This window comes from Silurus aristotelis (genome assembly GCF_946808225.1).
Source record: "Silurus aristotelis genome assembly, chromosome: 2".
Taxonomy (NCBI): Eukaryota; Metazoa; Chordata; class Actinopteri; order Siluriformes; family Siluridae; genus Silurus; species Silurus aristotelis.
The window spans coordinates 5,149,162-5,170,005 of record NC_139575.1 but is presented as its reverse complement, the minus strand read 5'-3'; the positions used below and the strand labels follow the sequence as shown (position 1 = coordinate 5,170,005).

General features: G+C 39.1%; 1 protein-coding gene across 1 annotated transcript; it reads left to right on the top strand.

Annotated features, from left to right (window-relative positions):
- The first annotated feature begins 1,866 nt into the window (after positions 1-1,866).
- On the top strand, positions 1,867-17,949 carry slc25a12 (solute carrier family 25 member 12). The gene is made up of 18 exons (XM_083524089.1): positions 1,867-1,962; positions 2,639-2,692; positions 8,246-8,391; positions 9,946-10,061; positions 10,355-10,494; positions 11,869-12,015; positions 12,841-12,979; positions 13,111-13,204; positions 13,844-13,928; positions 14,161-14,242; positions 14,385-14,543; positions 14,943-14,995; positions 15,425-15,505; positions 16,299-16,439; positions 16,569-16,707; positions 16,976-17,134; positions 17,375-17,465; positions 17,569-17,949. Exons 1-18 carry the CDS (start codon positions 1,951-1,953, stop codon positions 17,762-17,764), a joined length of 2,034 nt encoding a protein of 677 aa, XP_083380215.1. The 5' UTR covers positions 1,867-1,950; the 3' UTR covers positions 17,765-17,949.
- Positions 17,950-20,844: the final 2,895 nt, after the last annotated feature.

Genomic DNA, 20,844 nt, shown 5'->3' with positions numbered 1-20,844 from the left:
ACTTTTACTAGGACCACATGCAGCTAGAAGCAAACTTTCAGATTACGTAGTATCTCTGGATGGTGTTTCTGTTTCAGCGTGTACGGCTGTCAAAGACCTTGGTGTGATTATTGACCCGAGTCTTTTCTTTGAGGCTCACGTGAATAATATCACCAGGATCGCCTTCTTTCACCTTAGAAATATTGCTAAAATTAGAAATATGATGTCGTTACAGGATGCAGAAAAACTAGTTCATGCTTTTATTACATCTAGATTAGACTACTGTAACGCTTTATTGTCTGGGTGTGTGAGTAAGTCTATAAATAAGCTTCAGTTAGTTCAGAATGCAGCAGCAAAAGTCTTTCTCTTATAAAGCCTCACAGTTATGGAACAGCCTTCCAATCAGTGTTTGGGACTCAGTGTCAGTGTTTAACTCAAGGCTGAAAACATATTTATTTAGTCTTTTATCTGTAGATTTGTCTGTGGTAAAGGAGCAGATCTGGAGGGATCATGGATATTGGGTTTGGTGAACTGGGATATTTGTATGCTGTCGTCCCCTCACTCTCACGCGTTCACTCAGGTTTGTTATCCCAGAGATCCCTCATGTCTGTGTTACCTTCTGGTTCCCTTTTAGTTATGCTGCTATAGCGAGTCTTGCCGGATCCCCAAATGCACAGTGTCCTTAACTTTCATACAACAATAAGGATGTTTTTCATCCATTTTTCATCCATTCTTTCATCCAATGGTCTATTGATTTATTACACCATTACACTGACTCAGCTGAGTTAGTAAACAAATTTTGATAGCAACGTTATTTTTAAATTTTTTACACAAATATCTGTATTTTCTTCTTCTTACATTTTAAAACCAGACCACTTCTGCCTTCTGCAACAAGAAGTCTGACTAACATGGATGAGACAGAGTGAGTCAGAGTATTCTGATCACCTGATCATCGTCATCATCATATTTTCTCTGCTTGTGTAGTGGTTGTTCAGCTTGGGTACATTTATTAGGTAAGAACATTTGAAATTCTTTCATATCAATATATTAATATGGTTACCGTGGGCTCACTGCAGGAGGGACCGTAAGGGACGGTGCTATGAGGATTGGGCAGCAGTCGGAGGCGGGGGCCTGCTTATCCGAATTACGGATAAGTGGGAGAAAATGAATGAATGAATATTAATATGACGTGAGGTCCAGTTACCAGCATGACACTGAAACGGGTAGTAATAATGACTACATTTTATATAAGTAGAGCCCATACTTAACTTTAACTTGAGTGAAAAAGTGTAGTCAGTACAGTACTTCAACTTTTACCAGAGTTGAAAACATACGAATCTGTACTTCTACTTGTACTTGAGTGACGGATGTGTGTACTTTTGCCATCCCTGATTGGGGGGTGACCCTGAATAGTCGAAGATACAATGCTTCAATAGGAGGAGTCTCACAATCGAATATTCGCAGAGGTGTTTTGAAACGAGGATCATACAATTTGGATTATATGGGGTTACGTTAATATACAGCCCATTATTCTAATGTTTTAAATTAAAATGTGAAAAACAAAGAATCTTTTAATAAATATTTGTGACGTGTTTACCCAAATAAATCCGATCCTCCTCCTGTGATAGATTTCAGTTTCCCTTTTCATTTCCTGTGATCTACACATGAGTTAACAAAGTCTGAGATCCTGTAAATGTACATTCTGGTCTAATGTAATTATGTACATTAATTTTACATCACACACGAGATTCTATAGGCAAGATAATGTTCTATATATAAACTGTGAGAAGGGTTAATACCCTAGGTAGTAAGTAACCCTGGGGATAAGGGTTGAGTACACCTAGGTAGGGAGCATCAAGGTGTTTGATTGGTTCCTGGGCAAGAAAAAAGCGAGATTTGTATTGTTGGAGGTGAAGTATCACTGCGCATGCGCTAAATTGCCAGTTCTGCGCTTGTGACGTCAGGAGCAGCATGGCGGCCAAGGTGACTCCGGCTTTCCACACCCGCTTTATCTAGGAAATAAAAACCTCGCGTTTTGTGCAGGATTGCAACCTTTGGGTTTGTAAAGACAGTCCGGTGTTTCGATAGAGTCTGAGAATGTAAATGCAATTCTGCCTGGGGTTTCTTCGGCTTCGCTTCGGTTAGCTAGCTAGCATGCTTTCTGCACTCCATTAGCTATTAGCAGAGAAAATATTGAACCTCCAGAGAGGAAACAGGAGGTGCACCAGGGTTCAACTTCAGACCTCCTGAAGTTTTAATTAAGATATTTTTTGCTAAGATAAATAGAGTTAAAGTTGTATGCATGTTACTCGAAACCTCTAACGTCCCTCACATTCATTTGCTGTAATGGGAGTTAAACTTTACCTCCAGTATGTTCATCATGTCTTTTAGTGTGTGCTTGGTGTCTCTATAGTCAGTAAATATGGATCGAGTTATAGATCCAGAATAACATCTTCACCACTCAGCATTGGGGTGCTTTCTGTAAGCTCGTTCAGGTACAGGAAGTGCCCTTGGTGTGTAGGATTCCTTCAAGGTTGAGGGCACCAGGCCTAATGATCTTGTGTGTGTAAGACACAAGTGACAGAAACCTAAAGCAAGAACCCTGAACTCTGTTTTGATCAATATGACATCCTAAAGTTCTTTTCTTTTCTTTCTACAGGTGCAATCAACTAAAAGGGCCGACCCAAATGAGCTCAAGCTTATCTTCCAGAAGGTAAAACTCCATATTTCTACTATGTTTTGGTTACTGTCTGATGAAGATCGTCATGTGTTTACATTCAGACTGAAAGCATTTGAGCTGTCATGTCCTCCGAATTAGACGTTCGAGTCAAAGCTGTGTCTCCACATTCCCAGTTGTTAATTAGAATAAAATAATAATGTGATTTATAATAGATTGTGTCCTTAAACAGACCACTCCTTATAAATCCATCACTGGTCTCCTTTAGAGGGGGTTGCTATAGTTACAGGAGCATCAAAGGAGGGTTTTTTCATCCCAAAGCAGCTTTTCAGAGATGATTCTGTTGTAAAATATGAATTTGTATGATAGAGCCTATAGGTTTAACGTTAATAAGCAAAACAGTGCTAAGGAAGAACTCCCTCAGATGGTGTGGGGAAGAAACTTTGAGAGGAACCATAACATTAGTGAATCCGTCGTAATCTGGTTGGCACAAAATATTCATTTTTTATTGTTCATCACTATTGAGGTGTGATGTTCAGTGATTGGTCCTCAAATGCAGAACTGTTCATGCAAACTGTCCTAAGTGTTTGTAGCAGACTGTTGATATTAATTACAGTCCAAATCCACTCTTGTAGTTCTCTGGTTGCTCAGTAACTTCATGGCTCTTTAGGCTGTATATGTGGAATCATCCTCAGCTGCACACTTGGTCTCTAATCGAAGAGAGAATCATCTTAAAATAAATGATGTTTTGTCCATCAGTTGCTTATCAAACCTTCATCACAATCAATGTGGCGTCTCTTGAAGTATCGTGATGTTTTTTTGACGTATCGGACCATATTGGATATTAATTTATATTAAGTGTTAAAACATAATATATCTACACAATGCTTCCAGATTGAACATCTTAAAGATCCACGAGGTTGCTATGGAGTTTAATCTCCAGAATCTTGAAGATGGATTTGAGCTGTAATTATATAATCACCGCTTGCAGTTGCAATCACCATGAGCAGTTCTTCTGCACTCATGTGTCCTCAAAAATAACGGAAGAACAATGAACGGACATTCGGTGTCGCCCAGATGTTTCGTCACCACTGGCTCGCTCATTAGTAATACACTCATAAGGACTTATTTATAAATGTAATGTTCGTAATCTGTTAATTCTGCTTTGGGACAGCATCCGATTTTAAAATCGCTATACCAGCAACACTGAAGTGAATCGAATGTCTAAGTGCAGAGAAATTCCACTATTTGGGGGGGGGTAAAAAAAATTATATGAAGTGATATTGAGTTGAGGACGATGTTTTAAAGAAGGAGAAAATGTAAAATACAATAATTATGTTTTTTAGAATAGTTTTGTGGAGTGGAATTTGCAGAATAATTGTGGACTTCATTTAACTTAAGGTTTTTTTTTTTAATTTATGTATATTTATTTATTTATTTTTTTACTCTTCTACAGCGCCAATTAGAGAATGTGCAGTTCCACTAATATTGGCACGCTTGTAAAATGTGAGCAAAATATTAGAAGTCTGTGAATATTGTTTTTATTTAAAAAGATTACCCAATTGCAAAAATTACAGTTTTGTAAAATATCTATTTTTTTTATTTAGGTACATATACACACCTGATTGAACATTTTCCTCTGCCTAGTAACGGCGCACGCGGTGTATTTCTTAGTTTTTCTGTTTGTTTGTTCGTTTGTTCAATAAAACGATTGTGTTTGCAAATAGTGTTTAATATCCACGAGAGCAGAGTCTTTCTGTGAATTTCTTTTAAAGAAAATATCAGAAGCTTGAGGGGTTTTTTTTTTTGTTTGTTTGTTTTTTTATTTAAACAGACACCATTGTTCAAATTGACCACTATTGCCAATAAAAAAAACGGCGGGGCGCTGAATTATTTGAGCTACACATTTCTCAGTCTGGATTGTGTTGTGTGTTGGAGGAAATAATACGAGTTTAGTGTTGTTTGAGGTTTAGGTGCCCGTTCCCTTTGGGGTTTTGAACAAATGATCTTTTTACTTTTATGAACAGAACATTCTGCACCGGCAACTATTTTTGCATTGCACGCCCTCTGGTCTTTAGAGAGACACACACACACACACACACACACACACACACACACACACACAACAATACAAAAACAGGTTTGTGAATGTTATATATAGAAAGAAAAGCTATAATTTTAATTTTTCTGCAGTAGATTAGACATAAGAAATGAGAAGAAATGAGAAGAGTGCAATGTGGATTTAGTGTATGTGGAACATAAAGACAAGTCCAGACGTGTCCCTGTGACGCTCGCTAATCGCTGTTGTTCTGTGCATCATATAGAGTGCATTAGATATGGAACAGCGATGTTTAAGTTACTATGCTCACACTTTGTGTCTAACAAGGATTTATACATTGGATGTGTAACTTGGGGTGTATGTGCTGTTATTAAATGTTGTGTGAAATATTTATAAAGTGTAGCTCAAGTTATATTTAGGTTAGATTTATTTTTTTTCTTCTTTTGGCTATTCCCATATATAGTGTGTATCACATATATAGAGGTGTGTATCAGTTATGGATGTAAATGCACAAAAGAGAAATCCAACACACATGGATATTTGGTGTGACTACGCTTGGCCTGCAAAACAGCAACAATTCTCGGTTCACTTGAACACTGTTTTTGAAGGAACTTGTCAACTTGGTTATTCCAGACATCTTAGAGAACACATGTCGGCTGCCTCAAATTCTTGTCTTTGTGTATGGAATCCCAGACAGGCTTTATGATGTTGAGATCAGGGCTCTGGAGGTGCCAAAACTATTACTTCCAGGACTCCTTGTTGATCTCTGTGCTGAAGATTGTTCTTAATGTTGTATGGCTGTATGTTTGGGGTCATTGTCCTGCTGAAGAAGTCTGATGCGTTGATGGTATTGCTTGATGGATAAATATCTGCATTTATTTCTCAGCATTGAGAGCACCATCAATACTGACACACACACACACACACACACACACACACACACACACACACACACACACACACACACACACAGATTGACAGACAGGGACGGATGGATGGATGGATGGATGGATGGATGGATGGCACCATGTCATTTACACTTAGCTGGTCACTTCATACCTGCATTTTTATTATATAATGTGATTTAAATATAAATGACATGGTGTGTAAATATAAATATAAAGGTGAGTGGTGAAAAGGTTTATAGTGACTATAGTACAGTGACTATCCAGAGATCATGTGGTAATTGTGCTATAATATTTTAAATGGAAGATCTCAGAATGGAGATGTACAGATCAGTGTCTGAGTTCAGGATGAGCTTGTGACGGTCACATACACTTCAGTATCCAGGGTCAGATTTTAGAAGGACGACAGCTGATGGAAAGAAACTCCTCTTTATTCTGCTGGTGCGACAGCAAAGACTCGTGCAGCGTCTAGAATTTGAATGAAGCTCAACCCCAGCATTTGTCCGACTGATAAATGTGGTGTACAAGCTTTTCACTTTTATTATTTTACTGGAGTTTTTCACTGTATTATTATATTATAATAACCAGCTGTCTTTCTGTTGCTGGGATTCCCAACCAATGGTTTTGTGGTGGCGTTACATTTAAAATATTATATATTTCGTTAAAAATGTAATTATTTTAAATGAGTTGAATTTGTTTTTTGTTTTTTTTTTTGGGGGGGGGGGGGTTTGGATGATATATTTATATATATTTTTTATTATTATTTATTTTTAAGACTTTCGTTTCAACTAAATCTAATATTTCTACCAGTAAAACAAAAATAATTAAAATTATATAAAACAAATTTTTTTTTTTAACACAAGTAAAAATAACATTTAATTGATTTTGAAGTAAAAAAGTAAATATTTTTTCACTTTAAACATTTTTTTCATATATATTTATCTTCTTTTTTAATGATGGATTTTTACTTTTATTTGCTGCATTCGTGTTTGATCATTTACAATAAATTTTTTAAAAACTAGAATTTATTCTTTGTATTTTGTATGGTTTTTTTTTTTTTTACACATTTAAACTTTGTACTGAAAATGCTAATTTTTGTGAAGTAAATGATAATTTTATTTATTAATTTTTTTATATAATCATAGCTAAACCTGATGAAACGAGTTGTCCATCAGTTAGTGGTCTGCCTTGTGTGTTATAGTGAATGTAAAATAAAGCTGAACCCCACATCGTCCTCTGTGTGTCTCTCACTGAGGAACAATGTGACTGAGCAGGATTTTCTGGATTAGCGTGAAAGTTTATTATATATTAATGTTTTATTAAGAAAAATATTTTATATTTAGCACTGTGTCTTTGGAGTGTTTAACATTTACTGGAGTGTTTGGAGGACAGTAACGTATGAGATCATACCATACATCACACTTTTGATCCTCCATGAGATAAAAAAATCGGTTTTACAATCTGAAGCCGCAGCCATTAGCGTTTATCCTCTAATTAGCGCCTGCAGTTCAGCTACATTCTTTCAGCACGGTGACCTTTTATAAACTCGTGAGTTATGCCTGCATGCAGTATACTGCCAAAGCATCAATAGAAAATTATTCTAGAGACGAAATGCAAGATAAAAGTAAACGATGCAATAATGAAGTATCAGATAAATACTGCGAAATAAATGAGAAATATTCAGCTGCAGTTTCTGAGCATGTCTTAGCTCAGAGCTGAGTTCTCCTGAGAAAGGAGTCAATCACAAGCAAACTCTTTCGTATCATTGTTTGGTGGTGATGTTTTTGTAGCCTCATATCTAAAGTTATAGAAGTTGACTGTATTAATTGAGTGATTAGTTCCCGAGCATTTGATAGTTTATATGTGCCTCATGAGTAGAATTGTCTTTTCACAAATGTCCTCGAATCTCTTTTTGAGAAATCTTATCTCAAGAGAAGTGCATCTATGCTGAAAAAAGACCTTGAGTTAGACTTGGTGTCCTTTAAGATGCATTTCAATTCATGCCATGGGACACAGTGACCAGGCTGAAATATTTTTCGCTGTGTGTGTGTCAGTGTGTAGCAGCTTTTTTTTTTTTTTTATCAGCTTTGGACACAAACTAGAAAAACATGGCCATAAACCAGCAGAATGTTTGTGGGTTTTTTTTAAAACCTGCTTTAGAGCTCATATCAGACCTTTTCTCTTTGCTAACACACACAGACATGAGTTGGCTTCCGCTTTTTTATTTGTTCCGAGTGTGTCTCAGTCTCGCGCTACGTCCACCCTGCAGGTCGTCAGTCGTTGTTCTGTGAAATTGGCGCTCGATGTTCCTGTTTACGTCAGCGAGTGATTTAGACCGCAGGAAAGAGACCTGCGTGAAGTCTAGTATATTTGCAAGTCAAACTTTTTCCACATCACATTAGTCCAGACTGAAACGTGTGGTGTTAAAGCAGTGTTTTTTATTTTATTTTTTCTTCTGTGTGCTGGTTATACCTTTTTCTTTATTTAATTGCTATATTAGATTAGATTCAACTTTATTGTCATTACACATGTACAAGTACAAGGCAACGAAATGCAGTAAATTGGGTATATTGAATATCAATTAACACTGTGTGTGTGTGTGTGTGTGTGTGTGTGTATGTTTAGTATGCCAGTGTTGTGGATAAAGATGAAGACCGCTTTATGACCCCCAGTGACTTTGTACAGAAGTATTTGGGTCTCCATACTCAGATCCATCACAACCCCAAAACCGTACAGCTGCTCGCTGGAGTAGCAGACACCACCAAGGACGGGTAAGACTCAAAACCATCCCAAACTCTGCCTGGTCTCAGCTCATCTTTCCTCTACCTATCTCTTTGGACTTTTACTTTTTATTCCGGTAGTCTCATTTTCTCTCCTATGTTCTTTTCTTCTTTTAATTCTCTTTGTTCTAATCTCTATTTCTTTAACAGTACTCATTTCTGTAGTCCCATCTCATTACGTGTATGGTCTCACCTCTTTTCTCATCTCTTCATCTCATCCATTTGGGGATCTCGCTCCAATGCAATGTCTCCTTACATCCTGCCTGTGGCCTCACCTTTAGCTGATACCTTCTCTCATCCTGTCTGCTCTCACCTCCATCTCATATCTCTTCTCATCCTGTCTGCTCTCACCTCCATCTCGTATCTCTTCTCATCCTGTCTGCTCTCACCTCCATCTCGTATCTCTTCTCATCCTGTCTGCTCTCACCTCCATCTCGTATCTCTTCTCATCCTGTCTGCTCTCACCTCCATCTCGTATCTCTTCTCATCCTGTCTGCTCTCACCTCCATCTCGTATCTCTTCTCATCCTGTCTGCTCTCACCTCCATCTCGTATCTCTTCTCATCCTGTCTGCTCTCACCTCCATCTCGTATCTCTTCTCATCCTGTCTGCTCTCACCTCCATCTCGTATCTCTTCTCATCCTGTCTGCTCTCACCTCCATCTCGTATCTCTTCTGTCTTATCTTCATCTTGTCTCTAGTCTTATTCTCTCTGGTCTCCCTTTTCATATCTCTCATCATGTCTGTCACTGGGCTTAGTGTGTGTGTGTGTGTGTTTTATCTTTTCTGCTGCTTTATGTTGCGTTCTTGCAGGTTGTTGTAGCAGCATGTTTATAGTTGTAAAACTGTGCAAAAGTAATGTCTCGCTGATCTCCTTCCTCTCTTCTGAAGCCGCACCAACTACTTTAAATCTCCAACATCGCAATTATCATACACACCTTAAATGACTTAAATCTCTATATCCGAGCTGTAGAAAGGTTAGAGAGAGCAGTACTGAAGCAAGTACAAACATGTGCTTCCCTTCGGCAACATTGTTTCATTATTTGTAAATCACTCCTTATACAACAGTAGGATCATTTTTAATTAAGCAGTAATTAAAAGGTAATTAACAGTAATTAAATGATGACAATTTGGCAAGACCTACCTGATATTTTAGTGATTACTTGAGCAGACATTACATAAGCAACCTTTGTGTTGCCTCTCGTCCTAACATTCAGGATGCAGTTGATTTTGCTGGAGCACACGCATTAAACAACAAAAGTCAGGTGTCCCAATAATTTTGGCAGTTTAGTGTATGATGTCTGCATCATAGAAATGTTATTTTGGTTGTTTTTGTTTCTTCAATATAATTATTTTTCTTCTCTCCCAAAGCTTTTCTGCTCCGAGTCTTTCTTTGAGGTCTCATTACAGTAATATGTGCATCCTTTCTAATAATAAGTTCAGTGTTGTCTTTCAGGAACATCCAGTAAACAGCTGGACCGTAATTTTACCATTAATCTAAATTAATCTCTCTCTTTCTCTCGTTTTGTTTTTTTCTCAACCCACAGGCTGATTTCATTCCAGGAGTTTTTGGCTTTTGAGTCTATACTCTGTGTGCCAGATGCTCTGTTCATTGTGGCCTTCCAGCTTTTTGATAAAACCGGGACTGGAGACATCTCTTTTGGTGAGCGTGTGCACATTTTCTTGCCCTTTCCTGTTTCTGTTTATTTGCTCAGGATTGGATCTATAATTTTCTTTTCTCTTGTTCTTATTCGGTCTTATTTTATCATTCTATTGTTCACTATTGTTTGTCATTCTCTTTTTGACACTTTCTTTTTTTCTTTCTCTACTTCACTTTACTTCACTCTGTTTTTTAATCCTTCTTTGTCTCCTCTATCTTCATCTCTCCCTATTTGTCTATTTTTATCTCAATCTGGTCTCTCTCTTTTTTTTTCTTTTTTCCCTCTTCGTCTGTAGAAAATGTGCGTGATATATTCAGCCAGACGACGGTGCATCACCACATCCCATTCAACTGGGACTGCGAGTTCATCCGCCTTCACTTCGGCCACGACCGGACCAAACACCTCAGCTACCTGGAGTTTACCCAGTTCCTGCAGGTACCCCACACACACACACACACACACACACACACACACACACACACACTCCCATCAGGCATTTGAACACAGCTGGTTCATCACCTGTGTGTGTTCCCCTGCACGTTCATAAGGAAATTTGCGTTCTTACTCACGTTAATTAAAAAATCGCAGACTAAAAAGAAAGGTTGACCGGGACAGTTGTGAGTTCAAATCCCAGAAAATCACCAAGCTGCTACTCCTGGGCTCTTAAGCAAGGCCCCTCAACTGCAGGGTTGTATAAATAAGATAATTCTACTCTAAGTCAATGTTTATAAAGTTATCAACCAAATGTAATGACGATTCTTCGAGTAACTCAAATACAAAAATGCTTCAATTAGTCCATTTAACCGCACACAGCACTGCGTTTCCCCACGGATCATTATTACTGATGCACCACCCGCTGAACTCGCTGAACCCGCTGAATATACTGCAGAATGGGGGAGAAAACAGAGAGGGACAAGGAGAAGATTCAGGCCAAAGATAACGAGAAAGTTTCCAAAGCTTGGGGTTTTAATTTTTTTTGTAAATTAAATTTTTATATATATGTATATGTACTTGCATTTTGATGTAATATAGCAATTAAATGCACTAACTGGTTTTAGTTTTCAGATATTCTTGTGTGCAATTTCAGCAAAATGAATTTTTTTCTAAAAAAGGAAACAAATTACCTTGTTCACTTATTTTCTCTTGTATATTTAGTATTGTTCTTTAAAAAATAAACAGTACCACTTATTCGATTAATCGGTAGAATACTCGATTATTAAATTAATCGCTAGCTGCAGCCTTAAATGAAAGTGTGTGTGTGTGTGTGTGTGTGTGTGTGTGTGTGTGTGTGTGTGTGTGTGTGTGTGTGTGTGTGTGTGTGTGTGTATGTTCGTTGGATCTCCTGGAGTATAAAAGTTGTGAGGAGTAAAGGAACATGAGATAAATGTGGATGGAGGGTATAAAGTCAGTAATGAGTTTGTCAGTCTGTGCGTGAGTCATGTCCTAAATTACATCCTACTGTCCAACATTCTCTCTCTCTCTCTCTCTCCTTTCTCTCTGTCTGTTTCTCTCCTTTTTTCTATCACTTGAATGTTTCTCTGTCTATCTGTATCTCTTTTTTCAGCTGTCTGTGTTTCTGTACTTGTTTCTCTGTTTAATTTTTTCCCCCTGTTATTCTCTTTTTCTGTCTTTCTGTCTGCTAAGTCTCCATCTATTTCTGTCTGTCTATCTTTGTGTCTCCCCCCCCCCCCAACGCAACTTCATTGCGACTTTGTTTCTGCTTAATAGATATGTTATTTCATTAACAGTGACTGATCTGATTATCTAACTTATTTATTTCTTCTTTTTGTCCCTTTGTTGACGCTGTAGGAGCTGCAGTTGGAGCACGCCCGGCAGGCGTTCGCACAAAAGGACAAAGCTAAAACCGGGATGATCTCCGCTTTGGACTTTAGTGACATCATGTCCACCATCAGACACCACATGCTGACCAGTTTTGTTGAGGAAAATCTGGTTTCAGTAAGTGTGTGTGTGAGGGAGAGATTATTTTTAGGGCATCTTCTCTGTATTTGTGTCTGGGTCAATCCTCTAAAAGACATCTTTACCAAACACACACAAACTCATGGCCCAGAAGACCTACAGTGGGCCTTTCCCTCTAGCAATTGCTAAAGCTTATATTTAAAAAAAATACAAATAAAATAAAAAGCCCATTTGATACACACAAATTGGTACCAGCTTTTTTTTTTTCTGTTATTTTGTTACACATTTGGACCACAGGCAGTAAAATACTTTGTATTCAGCAGTACAGAGCCAATAAATGGGTTGGAGTGGAGATTCAGTGTCTGAGATCGGAATGCAGATTCATCGTTTAGGAATTGTGAATCAGTATTCATGTTCTATAATAATACTTTACCTTAATCTACAAGTGCAGTGTCAGGAAAAAAATAGACAATGCAATAGATGTGTTATTCATTAAATGTGGCTTGTTTAATTGGAAATCCTGGAGGCATTATAAAATTGTGTTTGTGATATTAATCTAAAGGAATTATTAATATGGAAATATGGTTCTTGATGGTAGATTGTGTTTTCAGTGGTAAGGTTAAACAACACATTCATGCCATCATCAAAATGTGATCATGATATAAATCTTTGGGAATGAGGGGAGTGACTGCAGTGACTAAGGGCAAAACTTCTCATTATCCTATTTATAATATCCTACTTGTACATCTGTATGCAGATAATGACCAGATATTATACATGCTCTCTATATATTGGTTTGCATGTATTTGTGTTTGTTGTATTTGCTTTAAATGATTTTGTTGTGAAATTGCTTTCCGTCTCCAGGCAGCAGGGAGCGGAACCTCTCACATGGTCAGCTTCTCCTACTTCAACGCTTTCAATTCACTCCTCAACAACATGGAACTCATCCGCAAGATCTACAGCACGCTCGCCGGCAGCCGCAAGGATACACTTCTGACTAAAGGTACGGCGGTGGGGGGGTATTAATATAAGTGTGTTTTGAGGATGGCTTGAATTTATTTTATTTTTTTATGTGATCCAGCATTCTTTAACTGTGTGTTTGTGTTTCTCTCTTCTTTATTTTTCTGTCTATAGAGGAGTTTGTTCTTGCTGCAAACAAGTTTGGTCAGATCACTCCTATGGAGATCGATATCCTGTATCAGCTCGCTGGCCTCCACTCCCAAACTGGGTAATATATTTATATTTATATATACATTTATATTTATATATATATATATATATATACACACTACATGGTCTACATTTATTACGTTTTTTCCAGCCACGTGTGTTTCTTTCAACCCGTTGGATGCGGTAGCATAAAATTTTCAATTTGAACTAGGAGGCCCAAACCTGTTCCAGCATGACACTACCCCTGTGCACAAAACCTGCTTCATGCATTAGAGTGGAAGATTTTTTGCTATAGAGCTCTGACCTTAACCCCTTTTGAACATTTACATCAGTACCTGACTTTACTAACACCCTTGTGGAGATTCATTGCCACAAGGGTGTTAGTAAAGTCAGGTACTGATGTAAATGAGGTGAGGAGGCCTGAGGTACAGTCAGTGTTTCATCATCAAAAATAAATGTCTTCCCAGATAAGTGGAGGTTATTGTAACTGCAAATGTGGACTAAATATGAACTAAGAAGTTCCAAAAGCACATACACAGGTGTCCACAAACCTGAGTATGAGAATAACACAAACCTAGTATATGTTTAGAAATCTAAATGGCTTTACTTTGTGTATGTTATTGCTCTCAGCTCATCGAGACTCGTGAGAACGCAGGATATCATTTCATCATGTGCTTTACATGTGTTTTCTCTCTAGGCGTCTGAACCTGGCTGATATTGAGCGGATCGCTCCTCTGGAGGAGGGCGCATTGCCTTATCACCTTGCAGAGGCACAGAGACAGGTGGGCTTCCTGATTTAACCACACCGACACTGAATAGAAAAAAAACAATGCGTGAGTATATGTGTAGGTTGTAGACATGTCTGTGTACAAGTCATTGTATCTGAGAGGCAAAATATATCGTGTTAGCCCTGATGATTTCAGCACATTGGTCAGGACCTGTTGCTTTTTATCTGCAGCGATTCGAGCAGGCATGTTTTATTAGTGTCTCTATCCTCCTGTCCGTCTCTTTCAGATGCATGGTGATGCGTCTCGTCCCGTGTGGCTTCAAGCTGCTGAGTCAGCATATCGCTTCACCCTTGGCTCTATTGCTGGAGGTGAAACATAACACACACACACACACACACACACACACACACACAATGTTCAAGTCATGCAAAGCACTCAATATGCAGCGTATTTAAATTTGTCATCATAGAATTATGTAAACCATATTTAAGAAAATACTTTTGCCTGCAGCGACGGGAGCGACGGCGGTGTACCCTATAGACCTGGTGAAGACGCGGATGCAGAACCAGCGCTCCACCGGCTCCTTTGTAGGAGAGCTGATGTACAAGAACAGCTTTGACTGCGCAAAGAAAGTCCTGCGCTACGAGGGTTTCTTCGGGTTTTATAGAGGTAAAACGCAGCAAACCCGGTGATTGAACATTCAGCACACGCTGACGAGTACACGCTTACGTGTTAAAGTCGAATTCTATCAGGCAGTTGAAAACATTTCCAGCCATATGTGGTTCTTTACCAAAGTTGCACACATTCAATTATATAGGACGTCTTTGAATGTGGTAGCATGAAAATTTCCCTTGAAGTAGAAGATCCAAACCTGTTCCAGCATGACAGCACTCCTGTGCACAAAGTCAGTTCCATGAAGATATGCTTAACAGGAGTTAGATCTCCTGCTATAAAGCGCTGTCTAATCCTCTGGTCAGGTGTCCAATATGTAATGTTGTTAATATAAAGCAAGTTTGTTAATCTGCGATTGTCCCATGTTGTGTCTCTGTATGTAACTGTTCTCCTCAGGTCTTGTTCCCCAGCTCATTGGTGTGGCTCCAGAGAAAGCTATCAAACTCACTGTAAGTGTTTTTTCCTCTCCTTTCCAATTCAGCTTTTAAGCCATGCTGTTTGTGGATTTGTTTTCTTTCTACTCTGAATTAAATACAGCTTAAAGAATCAAATAGATACAAATGCAAAGGGGATTCTGTTTATTATTGACTGGTCTGAATTCTAAGCCGAACAACTAGTCTATTTTACTTTTCCATGTTCGAGGTACAATTTTTTTTTTTATTTATCTTTTATCATTTTATCTTAAATGATCGCTAAACGACATTGCAACAAAAAAAAACGATGTTAATGTGAAAACTAGGAAATGATTGATGTGTAAATGTATTAGTTGATCATACTTTTGCATACTTAATTGCTGCCTAAAATGGCTTTTTTTTTGTTTTACACATTCTAAACTAGAAATGAAACTGAGTTTAAGATTGATTGTTTTTATCTTGCAGATGAACGACTTTGTGAGAGACAAATTCACTGAAAAAGATGGTTCAATTCCTCTGCCTGCTGAGATTATGGCTGGTGGATGTGTGAGTATCAGGGTGTGAGGGTGTACACTCAGTTATTTCCTTTGATTAGGACAAATATAAGATTTCCAGGCGTGGAATAAAAATCCCAAAGATACTCCAGTAATAATGAATTAATTACCACCTCTGCATGTAAAATTATTAACGGGAAGCTTTTTAGAATTGATCTGTTTGAGGTGAATGACTAAAACTCTTAGACTTCAACTTGTGAATTGGGCTTCACACATCTAAAACTTTTATCAGAGTAGTTTACAAAATGGGAGGGTGTCACCTTATTGGTTAAGACTTTGGATCTGAAGGCTGTGGGTTCAAATCCCAGCCACACCAAGCTGCCAATCCTAGGCCTCTGAGCAAGGCCCTTAACCTCATAGCTGTTCAGGTGTATAAATGAGAAGTGTAAGTTGCTCTGAATAATGGTGTCTGCCAAATACTGTTCATGTATTTAATGTAAATGGCACCTATTTAAAGGGGTGTTCTGGGAGAGCTGTCCATGGTGCTGAAACCACAGTGCTCAGGTTCACAATGGCAAGGCAACTGCTATAACATCAACACAGTTATTCTTCGGCTTATAAATGCTTTCCATACAACATTAAAGGGCAAAATAAGTTCATCTCGTCACTGATAAAGTCCTTATTTTGAAATCATATTCCACATTTATGCCATTTTCAGCATATTTTCTTGCTTTTCAATCGCTTCCATTCAAGATTTTTGTAACTTAATGTTTCTCAATGACCCGCATTGAAAGTACAAAATAATTGATATTGTAGAATTAACCACCGCATTCCTACACCTATAGGCCGGCGCCTCTCAGGTGATTTTCACCAACCCTCTTGAGATTGTGAAGATCCGTCTCCAAGTCGCCGGTGAGATCACCACTGGCCCCAGAGTGAGCGCGCTCAGTGTGATCCGAGACCTTGGATTCTTCGGTCTGTACAAGGTAACGCACTCTTCTCGTCTGTCATAGAAAAAAAACAAGAGTATAAGGAAAAGAATCAGTTTAGAAACAGTTATTGATTAAATAAATGACCTTTCCTCTGCTTATTGGTTTTATTCTGTGTGTGTATAGGGTGCAAAGGCTTGTTTTCTGCGCGATATTCCCTTTTCCGCAATCTACTTCCCGGTGTATGCACACACCAAATCATCGTTCGCTGACGAGGAAGGAAGACTCGGTCCGCTGCAACTGCTCACCGCCGGAGCCATCGCAGGTCACCACTTCACCCATTACTCGTTCACCTTTTTACATCACTTTATTATAGTCTAATTTGTCAGAGTACAGAACCCTATGATACAGCATAGCAGGGCTCATCCGCCGTTTGACATAGAAATCTAGAAAATAAAAATTTTAGCATAATGTAACATTATTCCATACTGCTTTTTAAATATTTGAGCTGATTGGTCAGAAAATGGACATGCCATCTAAATTCGGACTTTTCCTGGTAGTTTACATGTCTCTGTGGCCTCTGTTTTGAACAGGAGTCCCGGCTGCGTCGCTGGTCACTCCGGCTGATGTCATCAAAACGCGACTGCAGGTGGCAGCTCGAGCAGGACAGACCACCTACACCGGGGTTATCGACTGCTTCCGCAAGATCCTCAGCGAGGAGGGCTTTAGAGCTTTCTGGAAAGGAGCTGGAGGTAAAACAACAGCTACAGATACACACACACATACCTGGATGGCAGGGAAAACCTGAGGTGAAGGTTTTTGTTTATAATGCACACGCGCATGTGCTTGTTCAAAAAATAGATTTTAGAATTCGAATGAACACAGGACAGTCTTTAATCTAAGGTACTACAATATCCAGGTGAGAAAATGCTCCATGCTGATCGTTTCAGAAATAACACCATGCTTTCTCTCTTCCTCTTTTTCCCTGCTAGCTCGTGTTTTCCGCTCATCGCCTCAGTTCGCCGTGACCCTGTTGACCTACGAGCTTCTTCAGAGATGGTTCTACGTCGACTTTGGTGGACAGTAAGTACTGATCTGATGAGTCCTTGATCATTATCTTGGTCTCCATCATGACTTAACGATATTGTGGTTTTCATGTTTAAGACATGTTCTTCTCTCTCTGCAGCCGTCCGTCCGGTTCGGAGCCGACACCGAAGTCCCGTATCTCCGAGCTTCCCCCGGTGAACACCGAGCACGTCGGAGGCTACCGTCTCGCCGCCGCAACGTTCGCTGGCGTCGAAAGTAAATTCGGACTCCACCTTCCCAAATTCAAATCGTCCGGTGTGGTCAGCATCCAGCCCGCTAAAGACGCGCCATCTTAAGCAGGCCACGCCCACTCCGGGCCTGCTCTCCAGGAGCTGTGTCCATCATCCAGCCTGCTTCTCTCCTGTTTTTAGTTTCAGTCTGTCGTCAGTGTCGTCGTGTGGTGGGGGAGATGGTGGGTTTTATTTACTGATCGGTTAATCAGTGCCTGCTCCGTTCCGACTGAATGTCTCAATTACAGCGTTCTAATGAACTGCGTGAGCCTTTTTTGTTTTTGTTTGTTTGTTTGGGGTTTTTCTTTCTGTTTTTCTTCGCTTTTTTTTCCTTTTTTTAATCGGACTGTTTAAAAACAGAACGTTCTCTCCATCAACACAACGAGCTCAGGTGACTTGGGACAGTCTGGGTTGCCAGATCCTCATCAACTCCTTATCACATGCGTGTATATGTATACGTGTGTAAACGTTATATAGATATATATACTTATTGATTAGACGTTTAAAATGTTAAGGTATTAACAAAAAAACAGCTTAAAAATTGGCCTCTGTCGCTCTCTGATCAATTTGAATCATGGTTCGTGTTTGTTTGTTTTGCCTGCTTTTTCTTGCTTTTTTACATTCCATTCCTGCTACTGTTACATAAAATATACCTCCTCTTGCTTAATACGAGACCAGTAGAGCACTGAGTAGACTGTTACTGATGGAGTACTGTTTTATAAGTATATAAGGGTACATAGGGATGTCTTTACTGATTTGTTCATGGTTTTTTATTTTTTTATTTATGAGACTAAGATGCAACTAATGTTCCCTCGAAGAGTGACAATTTCGCACAAAAATAAACGCTCCGTCACACTTCTTTAGGGACACAAATCGAACGCACAGCAGCGGATGATGTGTCCGGTTTATGGTTCTCATCAGCGTTGCACTAAATTCAGATTTGGGAGTAAAATGTATGTAATGATTCTTTTATGCAAATGATGCTAAATTGATGACTTCAGCTAGGATGTTATTCTGGCCAGAATTCCCCGTGTCTCCCACAATGTCAGACATTTTCCGAAAGTGGGGAAAAGTCATGTTTTTGTTCCGTTTTTCTCCACGCTAACAGGCAGCTATCATTCACTTTCCTTTTACGATGATAAATCATTTTACTTTTTGCGGCAGCATTTCAGTACTAAAATATAAGCGCACAAGTTTCATGACGGATTTTTCTCCTCCTGTCCCACTTGACCTGAGGTTCCCCATGCTCGTATGTGTAAATGCTGCGTCTGATCTTCTCTCTCCACCTTATTCCTATTTTTATTATCATTATTATTATTATTATTTTGCTGGTGTTTAGGAAGCTTTCTCCCTCTCTTCCTCCTCCTCATCCCTTTCCTGTGTTATTAAAGCATGCTCTCTGTAAAGCCCCGCCTCTTCCTCCTCCTCCTCCTCCTCCTCCTATTCTTCTGCTTCCATAATGCTTTTTTTGCGTAGCTTGCACAGGCCCTGTACATAGTTGTACATCTCTTTTGCACAGAGGAGCATGGTGCAGTGGTCTTCATCTGGGCCTCACCCCCCCCCCCCTGGCACGTGTACAGAGATTCCCCAAATCCAATCATTGATCAAAATCCCACAAGCGGCAAAATTGTCAAATATTAAAAAATAAATGAATAAAACTATAAGATGGAAGAAATTGACCTGATCATGTTTAGGAGATAATTTAAATGCATTTCATTCTTGTAATTGTATTTTATTGAAATAAATCCTGAACAGTTAAAATTTTAACCCCGGACTGAGCTTTATTTCAGTACAATGGAACGAGTTTGTGATTCATTTGACGTTTCGGTTCGTATTCGAGAACGATGAATAAACACGTAAAAGGTGGTCCTTTGTACTCCCATCCTCGTGTTTGCTGTTCTTTTTTTTCTGATTATATAGTAGATGCTAGAAAAACATACATGCTGTTTTTACAGAGGCCTCCTCCCTACACACACATACATGCCGGTACTTCATGCAGTTTCATTAGAAATAGGAATTAAATAAGTTTTTAGTTTTTTTTTTTCTCAGATCATTTATGGGGAAGTTGTAGGATTTTTTTTCCTCACTATGAGGAGACAAGTTCAGGAAGAGGAAGCTCAATAGTTAAAATGTTGAACTTTGATCAGAAGCTCATGAGGTCTAATCCCTTAACTACCAAGCTGCCACTTCCTGTTTAATATTTGGGTTCTGCAGATGGCCTCATATCAGTGTTAAATTCAATGAATGAGAGGGTCTGTATTGTATTATTGCTCACTTTCAGCTGGGGATTTTGTACAGTGTGGTTCATTGATCAGTGCATCAAATACACTGCTTATGCTTCTACATTGTGTGTGTGTGTGTGTGTGTGTGTGTGTGTGTGTGTGTGTGTGTGTATACACGCACACAAAACATATATATATATTACATATATTACAGTGGGTACAGAAAGTATTCAGACCCCCTTAAATTTTTCACTCTTTGTTATATTGCAGCCATTTGCTAAAATCATTTAGGTTCATTCTTCTTCCTCATGAATGTACACATAGCACCCCATACTGACAGAAAAACACAGAATTGTTGACATTGTTGCAGATTTATTAAAAAAGAAAAACTGAAATATCACATGGTCCTAAGTATTCAGAACCTTTGCTCAGTATTTAGTAGAAGCCCCCTTTTGCTCTAATACAGCCAGGAGTCTTTTTGGGAAAGATGCAACAAGTCTTTCACACCTGGATTTGGGGATCCTCTGCCATTCTTCCTTGCAGATCCTCTCCAGTTCTGTCAGGTTGGATGGTAAACGTTGGTGGACAGCCATTTTTAGGTCTCTCCAGAGATGCTCAACTGGGTTTAAGTCAGGGCTCTGGCTGGGCCATTCAAGAACAGTCACGGAGTTGTTGTGAAGCCACTCCATCGTTATTTTAGCTGTGTGCTTAGGGTCATTGTCTTGTTGGAAGGTAAACCTTCGGCCCAGTCTGAGGTCCAGAGCACTCTGGAGAAGGTTTTTGTCCAGGATATCCCTGTACTTAGCCGCATTCATCTTTCCCTCGATTGCAACCAGTCGTCCTGTCCCTGCAGCTGAAAAACACCCCCACAGCATGATGCTGCCACCACCATGCTTCACTGTTGGGACTGTATTGGACAGGTGA